At 38.6% G+C, this 25354-nt stretch overlaps 1 protein-coding gene across 1 annotated transcript in view; it reads right to left on the bottom strand.

The window, feature by feature from the left end:
* The window catches only part of kcnq1.2 (potassium voltage-gated channel, KQT-like subfamily, member 1.2), a 162425-nt gene that overhangs the window by 133494 nt on the left and 3577 nt on the right, over positions 1-25354 (bottom strand). The window contains exons 3-11 of the mRNA XM_054620074.1: positions 14460-14550; positions 9124-9250; positions 8839-8917; positions 8644-8740; positions 7329-7469; positions 4918-5028; positions 4541-4636; positions 3452-3589; positions 296-461 (exon numbers count right to left, since the gene is read on the bottom strand). Coding sequence (XP_054476049.1) covers positions 296-461; positions 3452-3589; positions 4541-4636; positions 4918-5028; positions 7329-7469; positions 8644-8740; positions 8839-8917; positions 9124-9250; positions 14460-14550 — 1046 coding nt within the window. The remainder of the gene's footprint in view (positions 1-295; positions 462-3451; positions 3590-4540; positions 4637-4917; positions 5029-7328; positions 7470-8643; positions 8741-8838; positions 8918-9123; positions 9251-14459; positions 14551-25354) is intronic.

Below are 25354 nucleotides of genomic sequence, written 5' to 3'. Positions count from 1 at the left end.
TTAAGAAGAACAGATTACTGCAGTAACTCAGATATAACATGGCATGCTGAGGTGACGCTTTGAATACAAATTTAGTATGAAGGCGATCCAAAATGAAGTCAGTTTAATTAAGCCGTAATAAAAAGGACTCTGTGTATTCATGTGTAATCTTGGCGAGTTGATTTTTCTTGGACTGAGTTATAAAATTAGTGGATCTGAGACTGAATAATAAATGTGTGACTTTAATCCTTTATATATATACTTTCTATCAGTTTGGATATTGTACATTACAGTTACATAACAGCAGGTATATTACCTTCAACAGCAACTCTTGGCTTTTCCAGGAAATATGAGGCATCTTTCTTCTCCTCGGAGTCATCAATGTGATTGTAGATGATCTGGGGGATCGATACGGCCCTCTCTGAGGCCACGCCCATAGGGTCGTTAACTCTGGACTTCAACCTCCTCTTGGTCCCCTTTTTCTGAGAGAGGAAACATAAACCCAGTTAATCAACAAGAAGCGTGTGACTATCATGACTATCAATAGAATCAATACAATAATTATTCTGTCTGTATGTATAATATTTTAGTTATTGTGGATTTTTAACTTTTTTTACTTACTTATTTAATATTCTTTACTGTGTAACTACATATTTATAATACCTGTTTTGATCTTGTTTTTACTTATGTCTCTTGTTTGCACTATCCTCTCTGCTGCTGTAATCCTGCAAGTTTCCCTGCTGCGGGACTAATAAAGGATTATCTTATCTTATCTTATCTTAGTCTTTAAAGAGCCTTTCTGATATGTTGTATTAATAGCTGAAAATAATAAAAAGAATTGTGAGAGTCAGAAGTGACCCTCAAATACAGCAATTTGATAAAAGAACGACGTGTGACAAACTGTCCTGATACAAGATGATGTCATGACCCTTTCCTTTATGCAGTCCCTCTGATATTGAGTATATAGTTGAGACCATTCTACCTTTATCGACTAGACATGTGACATTCAACATCCCAGTTTGTTTAGCCAGAGATCCGTCCTCTTACTGCCATTTGACTGGCAATGCATCGGACACCTAGCCTTGCAGGTGCTGCATAGCACCCACTGAGCCCATCCATCAATTGTGCACTAGCAAGCTTCTCTCATAGCAACCATTGCAGCACAGTTTCTCTTATTCAGGCAGGACCCCTTTTTCCAGAGAAGCAAATCTTTAGCAGTCTTAGAATCACTCTTTATTATTATGGCTCAGAGGCAAAACTATTTTGGGAGAACCACAAAAAAATCTCCATGGGTCACAGGGGTTCAAGTATGGAGCAAATGTTTCAGAATGTTTGAGAAAACGATTCATTGCCCATCATTTTTTGCTCTGTTGTTTCTGTATTTTGTGTATTATCTGTGCAGACAGGAATGTCAGTATGGGACTGTTGTGGCAAGAAAGATTTTATTAGATTTGGCCGCCTCTTAATCTCACAAACGAAACAGTTCACACGAGTTTTAACACATAGTATTATAGAGGCACAATCAACCAGCAAAACCTTTTAATATATGGAGTCATACAGCAGGCATTTTTTGTAACCTAAAGCAGCCCTCTTCACTTAGATTTATGATTATCTTCACTGAAACTGCTGGTTGTTAAATTCTTTTGGTGCTGCTCCAACAAACGGCTCACTTCCAATGCTGTATATTACGAGAGGTAATTACAATAAGACTTCCTGCTTTCATTTAACATGCACATTGAGATTGCAACACTATAGCTGGATATTATTTGTTCAAAATGCCAGCCCCTTAACAAAACAGTACACTTGAATACGTTTAAGGTGTTCAAACTGTCAAGGAAACATTTTCTCTGAACAACAAGTGAACGTATTCATCCATTTTAGCAAAGTGTTAAAAAGCCATGCTGAGCCAAAAACATTGACATGCAAAAACACATTATTTTATTTTAGTACCTGTATAGTTCACATTGTTGTTATGTTACCAAATTCTGTGTTTGCACGCTGGTGACATCAGCGGTACATGTTTAATCTCAAAGTTTCTTTGAGATCATAACTATGGGATGTGTGAGTCAGTGAGTTTCTGCCGACCGAAATAATGCCTCCAGTCCAATCGTTAGACCCTCTGACCCACACCAACGTCATGGACGCGGCCTTTATGGAAACCCAATTATTTGGACTCAGTGGATCAGACTTTGGCGTTGACAAGTGGCCAGCAGTTCAATCCAAATATCTTTGAATGACTCATTAGCGGAGAGAGTGAGAGAGAGGGATTTGGTGGTGGGTGTCGTAAGACTGAAAGAGAAAAGAGAGAGAAAGATGGAAGGGCATGGGGAAACTGTAACAGACGCTGAGTTTAATGGTGAGAAAGACAACGAAATACAGACTGATGGAGTTAGATATAAAGAAGAGAGGGAGAAAAAAAACATTATGAATCAGAAAGAAACAGACGAGGCAGAGAGGGAGCAGAGGAAGATATGCAAAAAGAGATGGGAAGAGCAGGGAAGTAAAAAAGGAGGAGAGAAATGAAGTATGTTAAACAGAGAAGAACCAGGAGAGGAATCTTGAGAGACAGAGAAAAGGGGGAGAGAGGAGAGTCGGAGGAGAAAGTCACATGCCGAAGCAGAAAAGAGCGGAAGCAGCCTTCATTCTGCCCAATGCATGTGGGTTCAATGCTACACAAAGATTTTTTTGTTGTTGTTCTACTAGACAAAGGTTTACTCCCATGAGAAAGGCGGCGGTGACATCATCTCAACTGACTGAGTCTTTGTCCGGCGGAGACAAAGGCCTCGAGTCATCCTGGCGGAGTCAGGCCTGGGGGGGGTTCGGTGTGTACATGTATTTGTGTGTCCTTCCGCGTGTGTGTACGTTTGTGGGAACTTAACTTGCCCTTTTATGCTGTATGGCCTCGGCACGACATGGCTAATATTGTTGTGAAAGGTGAGCTGCACAAGGAGACAATACAATGTGGGCCGGACATATGCAAATCCCCCCCCCACACACACACACATACACACACACAGTCTCAGAGTTTGACGGCTTTTTTCTGACAACACTCTTTTGTAGACTCTTTAATTATTCTCACTTTACATATGTGCATTTGAATTTCAAAATGAGACGTCTACAACCAAATAATGAGCAAATAAATATTTGTATGATTTGGGTTTAAAGGCTGGGTGCTATTACTTTTCTTCTGGGTGGAGTTTCACCTTTAGTGGATAGATCAAAGTGAAGAGACACAATAAACAATGGAGGAGAAAAAGATGTTAAAAAAAAAAAATCCCTAGTTGAATTCAAAGCCAGCATGTCACAAGGTTGGTGACTTAGCCCACTGCATCAAAGACATGCAGTGGTTTCAAAAAGAAGGTTTATCTTTTTTCTGTTGAGGAAAGTAAATCAATCGCTACTGAAAACTGCACAAAACATGAGCCACAAAATACCCTTTGCTCTGAATAAAGGTTGAGCTAATTATAATTACCGATATGTTCAGTATCCTGACATGAGGGCTGAAGTTGTCCGGTTCCACTCTGGTGACGGCCTCTGGAGTTAGAACATACATTTTCCATGTGACAGCGCAGCCGTTGGGTTTCTCTGCTGCGTAGCACCTCCAAAGGGTCTGAGGAGGACAGAACTAATGTAAGTCAATGTGTTGATGTACATATTGTATTTTCTTCTACTCCCAACCAAAAAAATTAGAACCAACTTTAGGACTAATAAGCCAGTGATCAGGAACCATAAGCCAGTGATGCTGCAATATGAGCCTCAAATTCACTGATGTGTAAATTGTTAAAAATGTTAATATTTCTGTTGCTACCGTCTATTCGATTTGTCTCCCAAATTATTTTAAATAAAATAAAATAATATAATATATAATAATATATAATTGTTTTATTCCTGTGCATAATTCTCAATTGTTTAACTCTTACTAACTGTATTTGTACTGTCACATTAACAGTTGTTAGTCCCATGTAAATAACTTTAAATTGCACTAACCTATGAAAGGTGAGTTTGATAATATTCAACAATACTGTATTCTTTAAGTAGTTCTATTCTATTCATGGCATTATCAAAGAAAAAACAGTGGATTTCTGCAGTATTTCTTCAGAGCCCTGCAGAAATGTAGGTGTGTTTGTTTCACAGGTGTCTAAACTGTTGTTGTGTCTCAGAGTGTTAAGGGTAATTGTAATCCTTGTAATGGATAGCTTCTTTTGCATAAGATAGCTGCTTGTTTGTCTAACATTTCACTCTTGGCAAGTGAGATGTACTGCTCACCTCTTCAATAGCTCAGTAGGAATTTGAGGAACACAAATAACGTTACTTTTTCTTTTTAGTTTCCATATTCCATATTACTTTTTTCTTTCTAACTTCTTAAATGCACATTTGCACCTTTCAAAAAAAGGTTCAGATTTAGAGGATTTTGTAGCCATGTCCATGGCAACAATACAAACTGTGGTATGAGGGTCATGGATCTACTGTTAAATCTTTTTGGGACTGTCTGAGCGAGATTTGAATGTATACCTTGTGGATTGCTTCACTACATTTTGTTAAGCTGAACTGCAAAATGTACCTGGATGAGGCAGGCTGCAGCGGGGATCTGTCTGTTGAAGTGCTTCTGTCTTTGCTTCTGTTGGACCTTCAGGGCAAACCCTGAGCCCAGGATACCCTGATGGGAAATGATTAGGTTGCAAGAAAACATATCATATTAAAATGGGAGCATTTAGTGGAGGTTAGGAATGTAGATGCAGACTCTCACAAAAATAAATTATATTTCTATAATTACATCTGAAAAAAGAATAGAGACAAAAATGGTGCTTCAATGCAAAAAGAAATGCCTCAACAAAACAGAGTTGAATAAGATTTGGACTAAATGGAACACAATCATTTAAATAAATCTTTCCTTACTGCCTGTGAATTTCATGTGAATCAGATTAGAGTTATATTTACAGCAGGCAGAGCGAAGAAGGAGATGGCGAAGACGCTGAAGCAGGAGGCAATGGCCTTCCCTATCCACGTTTGAGGAATTTTGTCTCCGTAGCCGATTGTGGTGACAGTCACCTGAAGACAGAGAGTGGATGAAGTTTATCTTACATCTGTTTAGATGACCATTAGCAGATTGTAGGCATGTGTGTGACAGAAAGAAAAATCCTGTAACAAACACGGCAGTTCACTGATGCAAAACAGGTCAAGCCTTGTTGTGCTGATGTGATATCATCTAAACTAAATGTACACCATGGCAGGGCATGTTGAGACAGGAAACTAGAGGGTACCTTTCTTTTATGACTCTCCTTTATCTTTTCCTTAACCATCGATGCACCTGATAAAAATGTAATATAAATAATTCCTCCTTACATGTCAAAATGTATGGTTGTACTCAGAGAGATATAAACATTCCCTCTGATTTGTGACAAACTTCTGAAGTAATGAAAATGTCAGTGAATGCAGAGCTCTCAAAGCGTCACCAGAGCAGTCTATAACAGGAGTTAGACAATAAAGAGAAAGTTCATCAGCCCTTCTGGCCTCGTTCCACAACTGTCAGCGATGGCCGGGGCGTTTGAGGCTCTTGCTCCTCAAAGGGAATAAGATTCCCAACCACTAATCCTCAGTGAGTGTAGGAATTTTGCCAGGCTGAGGGGTGGGGTAGGGGAACAAATACCTCTCGCATTTGCATGTACACCCACTCTGAAAGCCGAGCCAATTCTGACACATTCAGAACTCGCTTGGCTTACCTCGGGTGTCTATGGAGTACTGCCGCCGTTGTGCGCCAACACAAAGCGGCTGATGTAAGGTGAGATACTTAAAAGGGCTTTGGGAGTAAAAAAAATAAGGAGCAAGGGCGGGAAGGGTGGCTGGGTGTATGTTGGGGGGCGGGTGGAGTGGAGGGGGATTTAATCCCTCGTCCGCAAATCCGATGACTAAACAATGTCCTCCTGACCATCAGAGTGGAATGGTCTACTCAAAAACACCCCTCTTATTCACAACGTAGGGTGTGTGGCAAAAACCCCCTCATGTCTACACAAAGGTCATAGACCTGGTCTTTGAGTATGTGTAAGTGTGTACAGGTCTGCATGCATGTTTATATGAATGCTGATCTGCATGCATACGTAATGTATGAGTGACTATAAACAATTCAAGTTGTACATAAGCACCACAAATACAAAACTGCAAGTTTAGCAGCTCTCATTTTCCTCATTTTCTCTTTCGAACTTTGTCCTGGTTGAAGTTAGACAGGCTGTTAAAATCAAAACAGCCATTACCTAAGCGTCAGCAATTGGCAAAAAAATATGAAGAGAGGCATGGAAGGTAAGGGAGGGAAAGAGAGAGAAGGGGATATGAATCATGGCATTGGCTTGTCCTCCAGCTGTGCCCTGCACCTGCACATCCGAAAGTGGAAATCATGCCAAGAGAAGGAATACTGACTGGGGGAGCTTAGCTTTCTCCAATCAGTGCAACCTCATTTCAATAAGCACGCACACACAAACACTCACAAACATGACCAAAACTCTTGTAATAGCATATCATGATTCTCAAGTTTACAGTCTCAGAGAAACAATAATAAGTGCAAATCCCCAACCGCGTTTCTTTTCTGGACATTGTGAACAGAGCAACACAAACAACAGCTTTTCTTCAACTTTCCATAGAGCAGCGAGGAGCACTGTGACCCCTCTAACCCTCGTTACATAAAAGGTAGTAATCCCACAATTAAAGTTTTAATTAAGGGAACTGACACTTTATATTGGTGCTCTAAAAGTTCTTTGAGCCAAAGAGCCCAGAGGTGAATGGTTTATTACCGTCTCTTTGTGGCACGCTGATCCCCCGCACAAGGCTGCCATAGGTTTCTCATTACTCTGCGCATTCAATTCAAATGTTTAATTAACTACTCTGGAAACCTGAGCCTCTGTACAGAGGGAAATAAGCAAAACCAGCTCTACGCACGAAAAACATCAACACACCTGCGTGCGTCTGGGTTAAGTAATGCAGCATTACGTTCACGCTACACAAAGAGCCGATGAGGAAAAATAAAAACACAAGGAGATTAATTATTGGACCAGCCGGGGTGGCCAGCCTTCTCAATCATTTCTCCAGTTAAGACTCCACTTGAGGTTCCATTGTGCAGATTGTTTTGTTGCAGCTTTCTAGAAAATAATCTTTTTACATGTGATGTGGCCTTTCAAGTGTGGAAGCTATGTTAGGAAAATTCAAAGTAGCGTTCAAGGATCCAAGTAATGTATGCATTGCAAAAGACAAAATTCAGATAGTGTACTCGTACAAATATGCTGAGAGTACAAAAACATCAGTGAAGGGCTTGCTTCTTCTTCTCTATGATGCGTTTCTATGTTCTAGTTAAGCTGCCTTACCACGCCCCACCACAGGGCATCGGCGTAGCTGGAGAAGCCCGTCTTGCCCTCCTCATCCACAGCATCCTTCTCCGCCAAGTAGACAAAGTAGGAGGAGAAGATCAGGCCCAGGAACCCGATGTAGAGGGTGGTGATCAGCTCCTGGAAAACACATTAAGTAGGCCAAAGTTAATACTGTTAAAACATTCTTTCACACAACATTTTATTTGTTAGGAGAGCCAGGATGGTGACAGTCCACATCAGCGTTCCTTCAAACAACTCGTATGTTTTAAATGACCTGTGAGTGACGTGCTGTAAGCTGCTGCTGACTGATGCCAACCTGCATCCTTCTGTATTTAGTAAGAGGATTCAGGACAGTTTATCCCTAAATAACTCTGCTGTTTGGGTCTTACCCTTGTTCACATGTTTTGAAGGGAGTAGAGGTGCAAGTTTACGCAAGCAACACTTGACTTCTTCCCGACTTTTATGAGTGCTCTCAAGCCTAAGAACTAATAGTGTTTGCATTGTACAGTGCACTTTGTGTCAGCTAGGTCACCCACCAACTTCTGCAAAGCAAGAAGGATAACCTGGGCGTTGTGATTATTATAGCCAACCATACAATGGTCTACATTCAGTCAGGCTTGTGGCATTGCACAGGACTCGGAGACGGCACTTACAATCCACCCTAAACCAATCAGTCAGGTTAGGCAGCAATTGGCAACCATTATTTACATACTGTATATCACTGGTTGTTAGTTTGCTCACTTTTATTATATTTCATACAGAAAAATATACAGCAAGCACTTCGGTGCTCAACTGCTAATCTGAGCACATACCCTAACGTGCTTAGTCTATTCCTTTACACCAACTTATTGACACTGCTAAAGGCATTATATTTCTATATTTCTACTGAACAGAGCACATCATGTTCTTCCGATGCATCAAAGAGACATGATTGTCAGGTTTGACTAGAACCAAACAATACGGTCTACATCACGGATAAGAGAGAAGAACATTGCGTCCTCTGATTTCATTGTGTAATACTAATACTAAAACATGTGTACCAGGATACGATGAACAAAATAATGAGAGGCAACTTTGACAATCTCTCTTCTCCTTATAAGGCCAGGGTTGCTGTCGCTGATTTGTGCACGTGTGCATGTATTTCTGACAGTGCACATCAGATTTGTTGAAATAAGCAGTAAATTACAGAATGATCAGGTAGGTGAAGTTGGGTCTGTGCAGTCACCTTATAGAAGAAACTAAAATCAAAATAAAATAATGCTTTAAAACCAGAAAATAGTTTTTAGCAATAGTCTGAATACATTCAACCTACCTGTCTATGAATAAAGACTACAGATCCCAGGAGCCTCCACGTTCCTCCCTGTCGATCCACATGCAGCATGCGCAGGATTTGGAGGAAACGGATGCCCCTGCAACACACCACAACATCTCATTATCTCCTGATCCCTCTTACAGCTACATGTACGAGAAAAAAAACCTAAATGCAGAACAAAAACAGTGGCTCTACCTGATGGCAGACGTGGCAAACACTTGACCATTGGAACCTACACCAAGCACTATGATTGAGGCAATGACCACTATCAAATCTGTGAGCAGGATGAAGACAGACAGTGAAAAAACAAAATGTAAAACAGAAAGATCAAATCAGGGAGGCAATCAATTCAGCTTCAAGGACACATTGTACTAAAGTAAAACCTTACAGCGGTTGAAATATCTAAGTTGTTGATCTACATGAACAATACATGACATCCGTTGTATCAAATGGGAGCAAAGGAAAGAATTCCAGGTGCACCTATGATTGATATGGGCTTCCTGATAAAGCGGAGGCGTCCTTTGATGCCTGCATATTTGCTGCGACAGCCTGCCGACCACAGCCGGACCGCATACTCTGTGCCAAAGAACAGCACCAGCACAATCTCCTGTGGAGCACAATGCAAACACAGAGGGTTACATTAATCCATTGGTACAGCAACAGTAATTATAAAGCACATGCAGGACGAGCGGATGAGGAAGTAGATAAGGTCTCATATCTGAAAGCATTGATAACACTGCGCCCTGCATTAAGACTAATCTAAAAGCATTAGTCAAGCCATTATAATCAATCAACAAGATGTACAATATGATATGAATGGGTAATGACAGGTGTGTGTGTGAGACAGAGACACTTAGGTGGTCTAGTAGTACTAAGACCACCCAATAACATGGCTGATGACAGCTCATATTGAGACAGGGTCAATGGCTAAGTGATTGAAGCCACAGGATGAAATGATATCACACTGCTGCCCCACAGATAAGAAGGCTAAACAATCAAATGCATTACTTGGGTGATGACATCTTGTTATGATGGTAAATATATCTGCAACACTGCAGAAAATGATACTTGGGGAAAAAAAGAGGGCTTGGTTTTGAATTTATAATCATACCCACCTGCATATCAGTTGAGGTTGGTGCTTCTAAATTGTGTCCCAATATATATAATTGTGGTTTTTTTCCCCATGTGACCTCTGTTACTTAATTAAGCCTGTCTGACGGAGATCGTTTTTCGTGGCCACCGTGCATGAATAATATTTAGCCACCATACTGTCTGTTAAAACCTAAGGCCATGTGGGTGGTCATCACCACTGAATGCTTGAACTTGCTGCTCCCTGACCAACCCTTGCATGAAACGTAATACTATGAGCCCTGCTGCAATAACACAGCACTAAAGAGCCCCTAAACAATGACCTGTCAATCAAAGCAGACACTATATTGGCTGGCAAAAGTGTCAGCACAAAGAGAAAACGCACTGATGTGTACATTTAGTAATACTTTTGCAATAGTACTATGAAAAAATAACTGTTTTTAATACCAACCAAAGGCCTCCATCAGGGTTATCATGGTGATGGGACAGCCAGATTCCTTTTGCTGCTCTCTGAATTTCTCAGTTTGCCCATTTTTCATTAATTAACTATGTTTTTTATGTTAATTAACAAGCTTTACGCTTGAGTCGTCTGGCACGGGATTCCTATAACCCTTATTCATCCCCATGAATTGCTCATTTTCTGTCACTGAGTTAAAGACAAAGAGAGAGGAGAATGAAGAGGCAGAAGTGAAGACAGACAGACAGAAATGGTTCAGTAAATCTATATAACATAGCCTGATAATCAGACTGAATTACCATTTGGTTTTAATTTATTCATCTAAATTTGAATCACTGAGCAAAATGGAGATGTGTGCAGACCTTTGGAGATCTGGAACTAAGATGACTATAACAACTTGACCAGCCAGCCATAGCCTCATTGTTTGTGTAGGAAAGTAACAGACTGTTTTTCAAGACCCTTGTTGCTGTGTCTGTAATATAACACTGTATAATCAGTTTTGACTGAAAGGGGTTAATTTTGCTAACAAATTAGGTTTTATTTGCACAAAAATGTTTAAACAGTTCTTTGTATTTGGGACTATTCAAAATGTAATCTATGACTCACAAAGAAGGTGGGAACTTTTGATAGTTGCATCCTATACACAAAGCTTCTGGTGTTTCCTTATCATTTGGGGTTAATATCATTGTGAATATATGTTTTCTAAAAAAATCAAACAAATGAATAAGCATTCACTAAAACTGCCCGACAGTAACACCAAAACATCACACCAACGGCAGCACAGTCACATTTGAAAGTCAAGAAGTCAGAATTTGATGGGATTAGCCCGAATAATTCAATAAATTGGGTCACCCAGATGTTGGGGAATTTTTGTATGTGTATCAGAAACTGGCAACTACCTGTTTACTGAAAACAGCAGCCTGTCAGCGCAGCGATAATCTCGTCAAGCCAGACGAGGGTCGAGCTCATTTAGAGAGCTGCTTGGGAATTATGATATCAGATGAAAATGTGATTAGATTGCTTCATCTGTGTGTCCCACTACAAGGGAGGTACACAAATACACGCACACAAAGACACTCACTACATCTTGATTCACCTTAACAAAGCTTTTGGAATTTATGGATAGTACATAATGCAAAGTAATATGTTAGATTCCAGATAATAATGTCAATCGCACTTAAATAGCATATGCTTTCTCAGAGGTGAGTTATTTAATATCTTTCAGTTAAAAAAATTCAAATCAAAATTCTGATTGTATCTATAGACTCAAAACAGCTCTCAACATGATGACAGCAGAGCCAGCTACCGTGAAGCCAACACTGTCACTAACTGCCTGGCGATCGAGACTAAATAAAATAAAATATATCTAACTATTCCTGTAAAGCAGATTAGGTATGTATTCACTGTTACAATCATAAGAAAACAAAAGCAGCATGCGTAGACATTCAGTATACCTTCAGAAACGTAACATTTTACTATATATCTAAGTATATCTCCTTCCAACCTCTGTGATCTTAAAATACTTTGTATATGGACTTAATGGTGATCTCTTGCTGGTTATACACTGTTTAGTCCTGACCTGAAGCACAATGTAGGCTAACTTCTTTGACAGCTAGTCTATACTTGTGTGAATCCAGCTTCCTTGTTACCATACCATCACGTTTTCACAAAAACATTGATCTTGCTTTATATTTTCTATCATTTAATATGCTTTCAATGTAGTTTTCACAGTGTCACGTCCTCAACCTTTATTGGGAGTGTGTTTAACTGGCCGCATTGCTGTGCAGCTACACACATACAGAAGGCTCAAGAACAGCTGTGTTATATGTATTGAAGTTTTTTTAAATAAAGAAGAAATGAAGAAGAGCTGGTCAGAAGAGAGGATACATATAAGAGCTCCATGAGATGTGCTTGTGTGCACTGTATGAATACGTCTGTGCCTCCTGTCCAGTCCGGCCAGCTTTACTTTGGCAGCTGCCCTGAAGGCCAAACATCCTAAAGGACTTATGTCCCGTCTGCCATTCAAAACAAGCAGCCTGTGATTCATAGATGTCAGCTCACCCTGAACTTTCTAAGTATAGCTACTACCACCACTATACGCCACCATTCACTCACAAACACCCACAAACAAACACACAGAAGATAAGGTACTATCTTATCTCACAATTAATATTAAACCAAAAGCATGAATTACAAATAGAAATGCATACACGTACACTTAAACACAGCCAGGTGTACAAAAAAAAAACAGGGTTTGACAAATCAAGAGAAAAGTCTAACACGCGTTTTATCTACAGAAGTGTTTAATTTCTCCCTACATCTGTATGAGACTTATTAATGCTGGCCTCTTGAGTAATAAAAGTAAAGGTGGAGGGTGGGTGGAGGGAGAACGAGGGAGGCAGAGAGTTAGAGATAATGATAGAGAGTATTTGGCTCTTCTTGGGTAAAAATAAATGAATAACCATGATAGTAGGTCTTCAAAGGCCACTGGCCAAAAGTTTACAGAACACAGTGTCCACTCTGTCCGCTGTTTGCCCCCCGGACTCAGGAGGGGGTACATGTGTGTGTTTTTGTGAGTGTGTGTGTGTGTGTGTGTGTGTGTGTGTCTATGTACGTACAGTTTTTGTGTAAACTGCGCGTGAGTACGCAGCAGCTACATGTATATTTATATTCACAGTGTTCTGGCAAGAGATGGATGATGCAAGCTCTTTGTAGAGCTTCCAGCAGCAGCCATACTTTTTCCCTACCTGTTGTAAGCCCTGGATTTATTGCATCACTTAGCAGCCTTAATGGCCTATAAAGCCACAAAAAAAGTCAATTTACCAGCAAGTAACAGCAAGTACAGTCTGTGTGAAGCCAAATGACTCTGCATAACAAGTGTCACCACTATAGGTTAAAAACAGGGACTCCTGGCCGTTCCCATGCTATTAATGCATAATATGTACACGTTACTTTCTGTAAGGGGCTTTGGATGAATGCATTAAAAGCTGGCAGGTGTTGTGTGATGTTATTTGCAATAACTGAAAGCTATTAGTCTTTTTAAGCTTTGTACTATCTTTCGGCTGAGGTGTAAGATGGCGGGTGGAATCCCTCTCAGCCACGATCTTCTGTCTCCATCATGTGGATACAGGAAGGTACTGCAGTGCAGTTATAATCGTTTAAGCTTACCGTCACTTTTTTGGTTCAGTCTCTCTATCTATTGTAATTTCATTAATTAAAAAAATGTAAGACTGTCAAGGAAGCATAACTAAATCCCTTCTGTCAATATAGGAGCGATAAAACCTTCATCAACAGGTATATGTGCTATTATTTGGGCTGGGATCATTATTTGCATCATCTATTTAATCTACGTAATAATAATAGCTTTGGTGGCTGTTAACATAGGATTTGTATAAGTATATATTTTTTCAACTGATCTTATTATCATTAGTATCATTATCATTATCATTATCGTTGTTGTTATCACCAGTGTATGTCCGGCCTGTATTCACTGCTTTCCTATTCTTCTTCTTGTTCTGTTTGTGATTTTTCTTTTATCTTGCAATAAATAAATAAATAAATATATATATAATTATCTATTTAATAATTGTTTCTTTTAGAAAAAGGGAAAAATGAGAGGTTCCCAGATCCAATGTGACTTTATAAAAATGCTTATTTTGTCCCTTTAACGGTCTAAACCCAACAAAACAAAACATTTACAGTACAAATTCAATAGAGAAAGGTAGAAAATCCTCATTTTTGAGAAGATAACGCTGATGAATGTTTAGCTTTTTGGCTTGATAAAAAGATGCTAAAAATGTTAAATTTTCCATGCACAAAAAAACATTAATCTCAAAAACACATTAAATATAATGATTTATGCCAGATTTAGATATTTACTCATTTCTAACTGTAGTCCCTGGGCAGGTAGACAAAGAACAGTCAACAGACACTAAACACATTAATTTACATGCAACACCATAAAATAGTCTCTATTACACTAACAATTATACAGACATACTACAAGCATACATCAACATATAAATACCAAGTAATATAAAATTATAATTCATTGCGAAAAACCTGTTAAATTACCTGTTAAAGTAGACCTGTGTTTGGGTGTGCAGGCCTTAAAGACAGTAACTGAAAAATCCCTTACCATTATTTCTGTAGAACTATGTTTAATAAGAGCAGCCTCTTATAACTGATGCAATTTTTAAACTACAAGCCATGTTGAGGGAATTAAGAGGATGTTTTATGTTTGGTATATCAGCACAATGACAGTACTCACCATCCAGAAGAGGGTTCCGGTGGCGAACTCTGCATATTGCTCTATAGTGGACAGGACGCTGAAGATAAGACACACCAGGACCATGACGAAGCTGCAGGCAGAGAAAACAATCCTTCAGTTATTATCAGCACATATTACTCACTGTTACAGTAGCAAAAGAAAAATAAACAGCATCCTCCCCCCCCCCAACCAGTCATTTGAAGTTTACATCAATGTCTGTCCAAAATATCATTAATATATAATTTTATACATTTTACACATTTGTGTGAATTCTTGAGTTATGTCCAAAATCGTGTTTTGTGAGGTCACAGTGACCACCAGATAAGTATCAGTTTGGCTTTGAGTCCACGTTTCTGCCAAATTTGATGAAATTCGCTGAAGGTGTTCCTGAGATGTCGCATTTACATGAATGGTAGCGACGAGAGGTCACAGTGCCCTTGAACTTTGACCTTTGGGCAAATTTGGCACAAAAAATGAATAAATTAAGAATTGAATAAAATTATAAAACCATAAAATATTTAGAATTAAGAACCTGAATGGGTATAAGAACTAACGTTGTCTTTCCCTTGTAGAGTTCAGTGTATATATATTATATTTAACCGCAAAAATAAAAGGGAACAAGCCGTTAAGTATAGCCACAAAGATGTAATTGTACTCTGCTTTTCTTTTCTTATCAATCTGCTGGTATTAAGAGCTGACAGGATGTTTCCACGTCTCCTAGCACCAATGAAACATTCCGACGAGACTGTCCATCTGTCGGTGTATGGGCCTATACGTAGTCTACAAATATAGCCTTGTGAGTTGAACATCCAATACCAGCACAACAAAATGAAGGTAGAGGAAGCAGAGATGGATAGAGGGAAAGAGGGGATTAAATTTAAATTTAATTGTGGGAGAGGAGGGAAGGGGTGCAACTTTTATCAATTTATCTGCAGATTATTTCTCGATTAATTTAATTTATCTATTTTTAATATGTCAGGAAAATGCCCCTTATGTCTTGACAAGATTTAGTTTATCACAGATGTAAAGAAAAGGAGACAATTCTTACATTGGAGAAGCCAAAAACAGAGAATGTCATTAATTGATTACTTAAACAGGTGGACTTCAATAATCTACCAATTGTCTAATCAATTATTCAACAATTTTTTTCAGCTGTATAGGAAAAATAAAGAATATAGCAGAGTGGAAATGGAGGAAGAGAAAATAATGCATGAAAAAAATACATTACTCTCTGATTAAGGGCCATATAATGCTAACAGATTGACTGATGTTGTTGTTTTTTAATACACCATATTGATAATGAGTCCCAAAAAACGGTTTAATGAGTGTGAGAAAATCTGGGATTATCTGATTACGTCTTTTATTTGTTTATTTTATTTGCGTTACCTCTAAATTATATACATTTGTTATATGTCATTTGAACATTTGATTCCTTAAGATTCATTTCTGGTTACAAATATTAGTCTTTAGTATTTCCTTTTTTGAAATTGAGCATTAGTGCCATTTTCTTTTGATAAATCAAAAACAGTTTATTCAAGATGCTTTAAAACTTTAAGTTGAGTAATGATATATATTTTTCAATTTAGTTAAAAGCAGTATTTTCTTCTCAAACCACTGCACTGTTCATTTACTTGTTAATTCTAAAATGTTAAAGAGGCTCATGAGGGGCTTAGCTTGGTCTCTCCTGACCCCACAGGATTAAGAACACAGTCCGTTGTGTGCACCATCTTATTAATAATCCTAAAAACACATCTTTTAAGTGCTTTTACATGACATACTACAGTATGAGAGTGATCAGCTCACTTTAAAAACACACAGAAGTGGATGCATTATGATGCTGTGTTCTACAAGGATTACATGCCATACGCTGGAAGGGTTATGTAAGTGTCTGTTGTGTATCATTATTCATGTAACCTACGAAATAATGCAGAAATGTAATCGTTCCGGCGCTAAAGAATGACTTGCAAACGTTGCATGCACCGAGGCCAACATCCAGTAAATGTGATTTTTAAAAGGAGTATGTCTAAAAGAGAAGCATGTTAGACGTCCATGTGAGCCACACCTGTATATTGGACACCTGTATGACATAAGTTTATTTAAATAAAGAGGTAAAGTGTGCGTTATTTAAAATATCATGCTCATTTCTGGTCTCTCTGGTAGTAGAATGAGCGTAAGACAAAGTGGAGTGATGGAGGGTAAGACTCCTAAAGGAGGATTCCCCTCACACACAGACTGACACAGGGGCCAGATGGGACATTGAGGATTACTGCTTACGACCAAACACACACACGCACGCATCTCTCCCACCCTCACTTTGATTCACAAATGCAAGCAAAATGCATTAGAACATAATGTTCTGACAGTATTCCAGTCAGAAAGCCAGTCATCAACAAGAGGATGAACTGAGTGACATCATTCCATCTGATTTAGTACAGTGTCATGTACTTTTCTTTTTGACTGAGGTGACCAGGGTAGGACTTAACCCAGGGTGGCATGAGGATGCTGTTTTGGTTCGCATATTCTATTTGCTCCACAAAAAGTGGACAGCATGTCCAACATTAAAATTAGTCACATGATGGGATGCTGGAGTGGCACTTTGGGAAGCCAGTGAGATTTCACGACTGGACACGAGTTTGATGAAGTGTCCTCGACATATGGGACTGGAAGATTTGAGGTGTGCGTGACAACTAAGAACTAGATTTAGACCTAATCGATCCCTTTGTAGGCCGTACATTTCCACTAAAAGCAAACGATTTAACACCCAGGACACCGTGTAAAGTCAAATGGGAAGTGGATAGGTCGAGCAAATGTGGAATGAGCCAGTTATATTAAAGGAGACATTAACATGAGGCTGTAAAAGCAGAAATATTGCTCATTTTTAAAGTTTAGATTTTAAGATATAAAGTATAATATTGCACTTGAACTTGCGGACATTGATGAATATCACTGGCATCGCTGCATAAAACATCAAAGACCAGCTCTCTGTATTCATCACTTTGTCTGCTTATAGCCAAAAGGCCTTTTCCATCAGATCCCAATACTATACTTTTAGCAGATACGCTATGTGTAGACCACACATGCAGGTCAACTCACAAAATAAGAACCTTACTTGAACACCTCTACCACGGTCACATGCATTTTGCTAAAATATTATTGCTCAATGTAAATTAACTGATCCGATGTGTGCATTGAGTGTTATTTTCAGCTAGAAAGGGCAGGTGAATACGAGGGCGGGTAAAGTCAACTCAAAACCCATTTCCTATGAGATCATCTTATTAGGATGAGCATAAATATGATGTCATAGTCATGTAGGCCATTGAGAAGGTCATGTAATCTCTGTGTTTTCCCTCAGCGCATGAGACTATAATATTTGTCCTGTTCTGAAAGGAAAACCGTGCAATGCAATACCCATGAAACACCACATACTGTTCCAGCAGAGGGATAAATAGTAAATAAATATTAATAACTTTTATACAAAACACTACAGGACATTGATCAAATATGTCATAGAAGAACAATAAAGGAAAGTTGTGTTAGATTAGATTATAGACTGTAGTAATCACTGATTGGATATGACTATTATGTTTGTTTGTGTTTTTAGGTACAGTGAGCAGCACGTTACTTGCAGTGTTTAGTAATAAAAGACCAGTCTGCAACATTATGCTCTGTTCTGATAAAGCTAGAAAGTTAGAACATTAACATGCAAATCAAATCTTGCCAACTGGAGTTGCCATTTCTTCAAGTGTCCCACCAGTTTCTCTTGAGACATAAAATGTTTTAAGGCGGTGCATTTATTCAGGCTGTGTACAGTAGTTAGCAGAGCATTTCCCTAATGTCAATGTCATATCCTGAAGCTTTCTGCATCGACACAGTGGGGAGGTGTTTGCCGCGGACAGGGCTGGGTCACTCACAACCATTAGCCAACCTTATTTAGCAAGGCCAAAACCCCTGGGATCTGATTAAAACAAAACAGCTGGGGCTTTAGCGAGTATTATTGACTGCAGATCTGTCCAGCTTCGCTAAAATAAGTACAGCGTAGAGCCATACCAAACCCTCTACTCAATCAGCTGTGAAACTAAGGCAATATAAGCTTAGGGCAAATCAACTAAAAACAGACAGCAGGGACAAGGTCATCTCAAACACGTGAGGGGACAAGATTGTGAAAGGGCCACACTTGCAGATTTATCCAAAGTGTGTATGTAAACACACACACAGGTAGCCAATCAACAGTAGCACTGCAATGCTAATTGTAGACATTTAGCTTTTAGCCCAAAGAGGCTGGTTGTGTTTAACTACAAGTTATCAATACAGATGGTGCTGTGTGCCAAAGGTTGGGTGAGCATTCCCTTTGTGCACAAATCCAGTCCAAATGGTGAATGACGTCTTAACCTTAATCTCATTCAACCCAGCTGTGGATAACAGGTTGTGCCATCATAAATTGAACCGTCTGATAAGGAATCCCGGTTCTCTCATTTTATGTGTCCAGCCGTCACAATTTGCCTCTACCACAAATTGCAACCGAAAACCTAAACTGCTGGTATCAATAGCGGTTGTAAGAGGTAGTCGTGTTTTATCCCTAAATTGGATTTAAAGGGACTATATACAAGATTGGGCGAACAAGATTGCCTCTCAACGGCTCTCAACATGGCGACGACTAAGACAGTGGCTCTTAGCTTACCGTGCTAACAGCGCTAACAGTACGAACTACTGCAAAAGACAGCTAACAGTGTACCCGAGGGGGGACTGGAGGGCGGGCGCTATGCTTTTGCGACTACACGCTGTCGGTCAAAGCAGTGTTATCGGCTGTAACCGCTGTAGGAGCACAGTGTAGAGCAGCGGCCGTGAGCTAGCCAGTGGGGCACGCTAGGCCGGCCCGGCAATGTCAGCAAAGCAAGAAGGAGCTCAGATAACAACACACACAGAGGAAATTTTACTTTATTCTCTGCTCAGGTAGACATAACTCCACTGTATCTTTACAGAGCGAATACATTTACGCTCTTAACCCTGTATATTGCACGTTTAATCCACTACTTGAATAAAGGCGAGTCAATGGGGTTGTTTAAAGGGCATCCCCTACCACAAAGCTCAAGACAAAAAGGTTACACAATTTCACATTCAGGACATACAAAGATTAACTTAAGATTGCATTGCATACACCAGCTTATCCTTACAAACTATCTCAACCTCATCTTAAGTCATTATAAATACAGCTTTAAGATTCCACATCTACTTACATTTGCACAATTCACTCATTTCTCAGCTACAGCCTTCAAATAAAAAGGCCAAAGCCACACCCAGTGTCCCAGCGAGCTGAGTTTTTGGGCCGAGTGATTACATTTCTGCATTATTTTGTAGGTTACATGAATAATGATGATTATTTTATCCAAGAGACTCATTCTTGAGTTTTGTACTACATAGAAAAACAGAAACACATTAGCAATATGCAACAGTTACCTGTTGGCATATATCAAATCTGTTTTACTCAACTGTCCATTTATGTGTCATGGTTGTATAAAAAAAAACATTGTAAAACTACATTTTACAATAAAGTGGCCTGTTTAAGCTGAAGCTGCTATGCTTATACCGCTGCAATGCTGCTCAGTTTGCAGATGACACCACTGCTATGCTGCTACAATAAAAAAACATTTGCCCAATCTCTAGCCCAGCAACCAGCTCTAGGCACAGAGTCAAATACAAGTATAAACATTGTACATATTGTCTGCATACTTGTGTTCCCATAATAAATCTGCCCAATGCAAGTTGGCTAAACACATCCGTATTCTGTGTCTGCTTCTCGAAAAAAGTGCTTGTGACTTTGACAAGGTCAGAGAGAAATCTGGCCTCCGCAACCCTCTTTACTGCCCCCCCCCCCCCCCCCCCCATCCCCATCCCATCCATGGAAGAGCTTAGGATGGATTACACCACATCAGCCACCAGTCACAAACATGGATATTCCATCCTGGCTTAGCTATCATCTTGTCCACCAAATACTTGGGGAAAAAAAGAGATAAATCTCCTGACAGGTTGCAGGGCAAAATGAATGAAAGGAGAAACAGTTAGGAGGGTTATCGCACTATAAAAGCAGTGTCATTCATAACTAGTTACTTTGCCAAAATAATGTCAGACACAGCATCAACTTGAATTCAGTAGTACAGTTACACACCATTGGAAGTATTCAAGATACCATAACAATCAGCCAAACAGTGAAATACATTTTAATATCTGTACCAACAGTAAAACAACACTAAGGAAGGCCAAAGAATGAGAGGTGATGCTAGTGTTGGATAAATATACTGACTGCAGGGTCAGCTGGATCAAGTTTAAAAATGACATGCTTGTGGTTTACTGGAAACATAAGAGAAGAGAATAATTATATATTCTATTTTTGAGTAAATATTATTTCGACATCGTTAAAGCTTTATGTATATCTTATATGCTTTACTAAGTTGTTAAATTGTGTTGGCACAGGCCTAAAAACAAAATATTTACCGGTTTATAAAAAAGTGCATGATTTACATGTTTTTGTATTAGCAAAAATTATATTTATAATTTATATTTTTCTGGGCGGTGAAGGGCGGTGTGAAGGTTTAGAGCTGGCACGAACACCTTTATTGACAAGACATTTGAATTAGCAAAATGTTCCTTTAACTCAAGGTTTGAATTCAAGCCTAAATTATATATCATGCAGTCTGTTTATCTTATAATATAATTTTACTTTGTAATGCAATGGATCTAGTCAGTATTTTAATAGGAATCCTTTATTTATCATTTAATTTAGGAGCAGCAGGCCCCTCTATAAGAATATTACAAGCTAAAGTACAACAAAGGGTAAGATCTGAAAATACATTGGTGGTTTAAACATTTCATGGATATTAAAAGGTAAAATTACGAACTAAAATGTCCCCATTATTGTTTCAATTTGTTTTAATATTGCACTAGGTGCCAATTTTAAAATTGTAAAATATGTTGGACAAATTCTTTTAGACAAAATTGTCAAAAGACAATGGAAAGAACACTATAAAATATTTCCCAGCACACATAATTTACTGCTGAGAAATGGATGTGACCCATACAGTTCTCTTCATTCAGTCAGTAATCTCTTGTAAGCAGATAGCCAACACGAGGTTTCCTTTCTGCCCTTTCCAACATAGATGGAGGGGATTCACTATAGCCATTTCAATAATCTGTCCAGATATAAAAATACACAACAGAACCAAGTACTCCAGACAACATCTGGCCAGCTGCATTTTCCACGAGGATAAACCGGTGCAATTCTTCCTCCACTGCAAACTGGTCATGGTGTAATGACGTTGCAGTGGAAATCACCTTTACGAGAGAATCACATTTTGATTACAGCCACTTCAAATGAAAATATATGTATACATTTTAAATAGTCAGTAAGATAATCTCTCTTTCTACTACTGTTTCAGCTCTTTTTTCGGTTTTCAAATGAGTTTATTTCTGCACTGAAACACACACAGAGAGAAACTAAGATGAATGGTGGTAATCTGCTTCCTGTTTGAGTGGGAAGGGCATTTAGGAATAATGAGGACATACATGTTCATTCCCTTTGGTTATGTAAAAGAATCCAGAGGGAGTGGCCCAAACGTGAAGGGGATCATAGCTCCAGGTTGTCTGTGTGCTGGTAGTCAGGCCGTTGCATAAGTCTCTTTTCGGGAACTCTTATCATATGCTGTCCCGGGTCCGAGGGATTTCTACCGGCTCTGACTAACTCTGTCGTCAGTTGCGTGGCATGTGCGTGTACGTTTGTGTTTCTGTCGTTTGGAAAAACGCGACATTGTATATTTAAAACATTAATTTGTTAAAATGTGTATTAATAATTGATTGTTTTCCAACATCAAGAGGATACCGAATGCTGCCTGATGACCCCTAAATAAAGTCTGTAACTGTATATACTTAAGTTCATTAATTAAATTATTTATATTTCAATTAGTTTTATACCATAAATTCTTCAATAAATAATAATGATGATTTAAGCAAAGCACTTATATAAAAACAAAGTTAAAACAATAGGAAAAATAACCACATTTCCCTCATTGCGCTAAAGTAAAAATAAATCCACATAAAAACTATTTATTTGTTTGGGTTTCAAATTAGTTTTTCAAGTGAGTATTGCAAAATAAATAAAAACCCTCTTTTCAAAAACTAATGGGATAAATTCCAGCTTTCTGCATAACAAATCAGTCAAATCCATGTGGACGCACTGGAAGGGTGTTTGTATACACAATCAATGCGCATGTTTATATTGTCCAAACATTAATTTGTGACAAATGTCTCACCACAGATCTGTGTGTTATCCCATTAAGCTGCCCGTTGACTGGACAGATGTTCTGAATCAGCCAGATGGAGTGTTGACGAGGGCTTTTTCAGATATGTAAGCATGATAAAGCCAGCTGTGAATCAAGCAGCCACCTTTGCGTGCATGGTTCTTCAGTGTGTGTCGTCCTAATGTAGAGCGGGCTTTTTAGGCCTATCATGAGCGCTGCATATGGCCTTTTATGCGTCTCTTCTCCCCTGCAAATCTCTAAAGAGGCCAGGAGAATAGAAGGCCACCAGCGATAGCCATCGACAAGTAAGAGTTACTTAAAGGAGTGTCAGCGGGGATCAGTCAGAAGGGTTTAATATTAAATGAAGCACAGGCTCAGGTTCTCTCTCCTCTGTGAGGGGAGAACATTAGAGCCCCAATTACTGCTGGGACAAACTATCAGAAGGGCAGGCCACACAAAACACATAAACAAACAGGAGAGCAGAGGATCCCCGCACTGTTTCCACTCTCCTTTGACTGACAAAGGTAATATCTTAATGAGCCAGACTAACTCTTCTACACTTCAAGCACAATTTCACACAGACAAAGCTGAAAAGTGATAGGTGTACCTGCCTTCTTTAACTACTACACATTAGGCCTAAATTATGTTTAAACAATTAGATCATTTAAAAGGCAGCTGAGCTAAAGCTCTTAAGACGGAGATTAATATTAATAATAGGAAAGGGACCTTTCAAGAGGAGCAGGCATTGAGACTGTTGCAAGACATAGCACAGAAGGCCAAACACTCCTGATTAGTGCTGAGTCATGACCCAAAAGTGAGATTTTTTGAAGGTTTAAAGATCATCAATAATATAACATTTGAAATATGTAAATTAAAAAAAATACATATACATTTATATATACAGTACCAGTCAAAAGTTTGGACACACCTTCTCATTCAACTACCTTGAAGAATCTAAAATATAAAACATATTCTGGTTTGTGGAGCATTTCTTTGTTTACCACATAATTCCATATGTGTTCCTTCATAGTTTGGATGTCTTCAATATTAATCTACAATGTAGAAAAAAATAAAAATAAAAATAAAGAAGAACCATTGAATGAGAAGGTGTGTCCAAACTTTTGACTGGTACTGTATATATATATATTTTTAATATATTTTGTTGCTCTTTCCAAAAGGTGCAAAATTACCTTATATAACTTAAAGCTAACAATTAAAAATGTACCTTTACCATTGGTACAATCTGTTCCTTATTAACAGACACTACAGGGTTAACCAGAATTACTTAAATAGGCAACTACTGTAGAAAAAAAAAAAAAAAACACGTAAACTTATGTCTCAGATGTAATGGCTACTGTGATGTCATTTATGTGCCAGAATGGTCTATATACAATTTGTTTTATTATTCTTAGAGTTTGTATACAAAAGGATTTTACTTCCCATTGCAGTGTGACCTCGATTAAAGTCCTTTAACAAATGCGATGAAGTACTTTGGCCCTCGGGACTCCATCTCTTTAACTGCTTTGTGCTCTGGTTAACCTGTCCTTGGCTCAATTCTAGTTAGAAACAACATAATATATGGTGGTGGCTTTTAGCCAATTAATGACCCAGTTCAAATTGCATGTGTAACTATAGCAGCTGCAGCAGCAACTAATCCTCCTAACACCCTTTCAAAGTAAGTTGGTATGAGGCAGGTCATGATGCTGTATGAGCATGCTTTTACTGAACCCAAACTACAAATAACCACGAGGGAAATGAAGTAGAAAAAACACAGTCCTCTGCAGCTGTAAGGGAGCAAAATAATGCCTTCAAACACAGAACTAAGCATCTATACTATCATTACCCACATATGGGGGGTCCAAATTAACCCTAGCATTTCAGGAAAAACATTCTTTGGATTTATTTGACTCGCCATATGCCAGTCAACTGAACTTCTATTATTATCATTCATATTTTCATCTAATCTGGTCTAAAGCCATGGGCTCAGGGCTTAATATGAGGTCTGGGACTACATAGTGGGAAACTACAGAAGATATCAGAAGATCCTTTAGTCACATGTTAGGAGGGCATTCCTGGCCGTGAATTTTATTTTCACCTTTGCAAAAAGGTAAGCTAACTGATAACTAAAAATATATCTCAACATCATTATATAATTCATCTCAAACACTCAGTTCTTGAATTGGGAAAATGATTTTGATAAAATGAATGTGATAATGTGATAAACATATTTGAATGACAGACATAAATAAGGCCAGATTTTTAAAAAAAAATACTTTTGCTTTTCAATATATTACTTAGATATTAAGCACTTTCTGGCCATGAAAACATATGTAAGGAGGATACGATTTACTAAAAAGTTGTACCATGTATTTTTATTTTATTTCCACTAATTTACACAACATCTTTGATTTATTTTTTTCCAGGACATTTAAATGGGATAAAATTGATGATCTTTTCCAGTCATCACATCATGCTTGAACACTCCAACTTCATCACAGTCCGAGAACATTAACACTAACAAAGGAGGGGATAGCGTACCTACGTGGCTGTTAATACAATTATTCATGTGAGCAGTGTTTTAACTGCAGGTCAGTGCGGTTTCTGTCA

This window comes from Anoplopoma fimbria, chromosome 19 (genome assembly GCF_027596085.1).
Source record: "Anoplopoma fimbria isolate UVic2021 breed Golden Eagle Sablefish chromosome 19, Afim_UVic_2022, whole genome shotgun sequence".
NCBI lineage: Eukaryota > Metazoa > Chordata > Actinopteri > Perciformes > Anoplopomatidae > Anoplopoma > Anoplopoma fimbria.
Note: the sequence above shows the minus strand (reverse complement) of the source record. Positions and strands in the feature narration are given on the sequence as shown.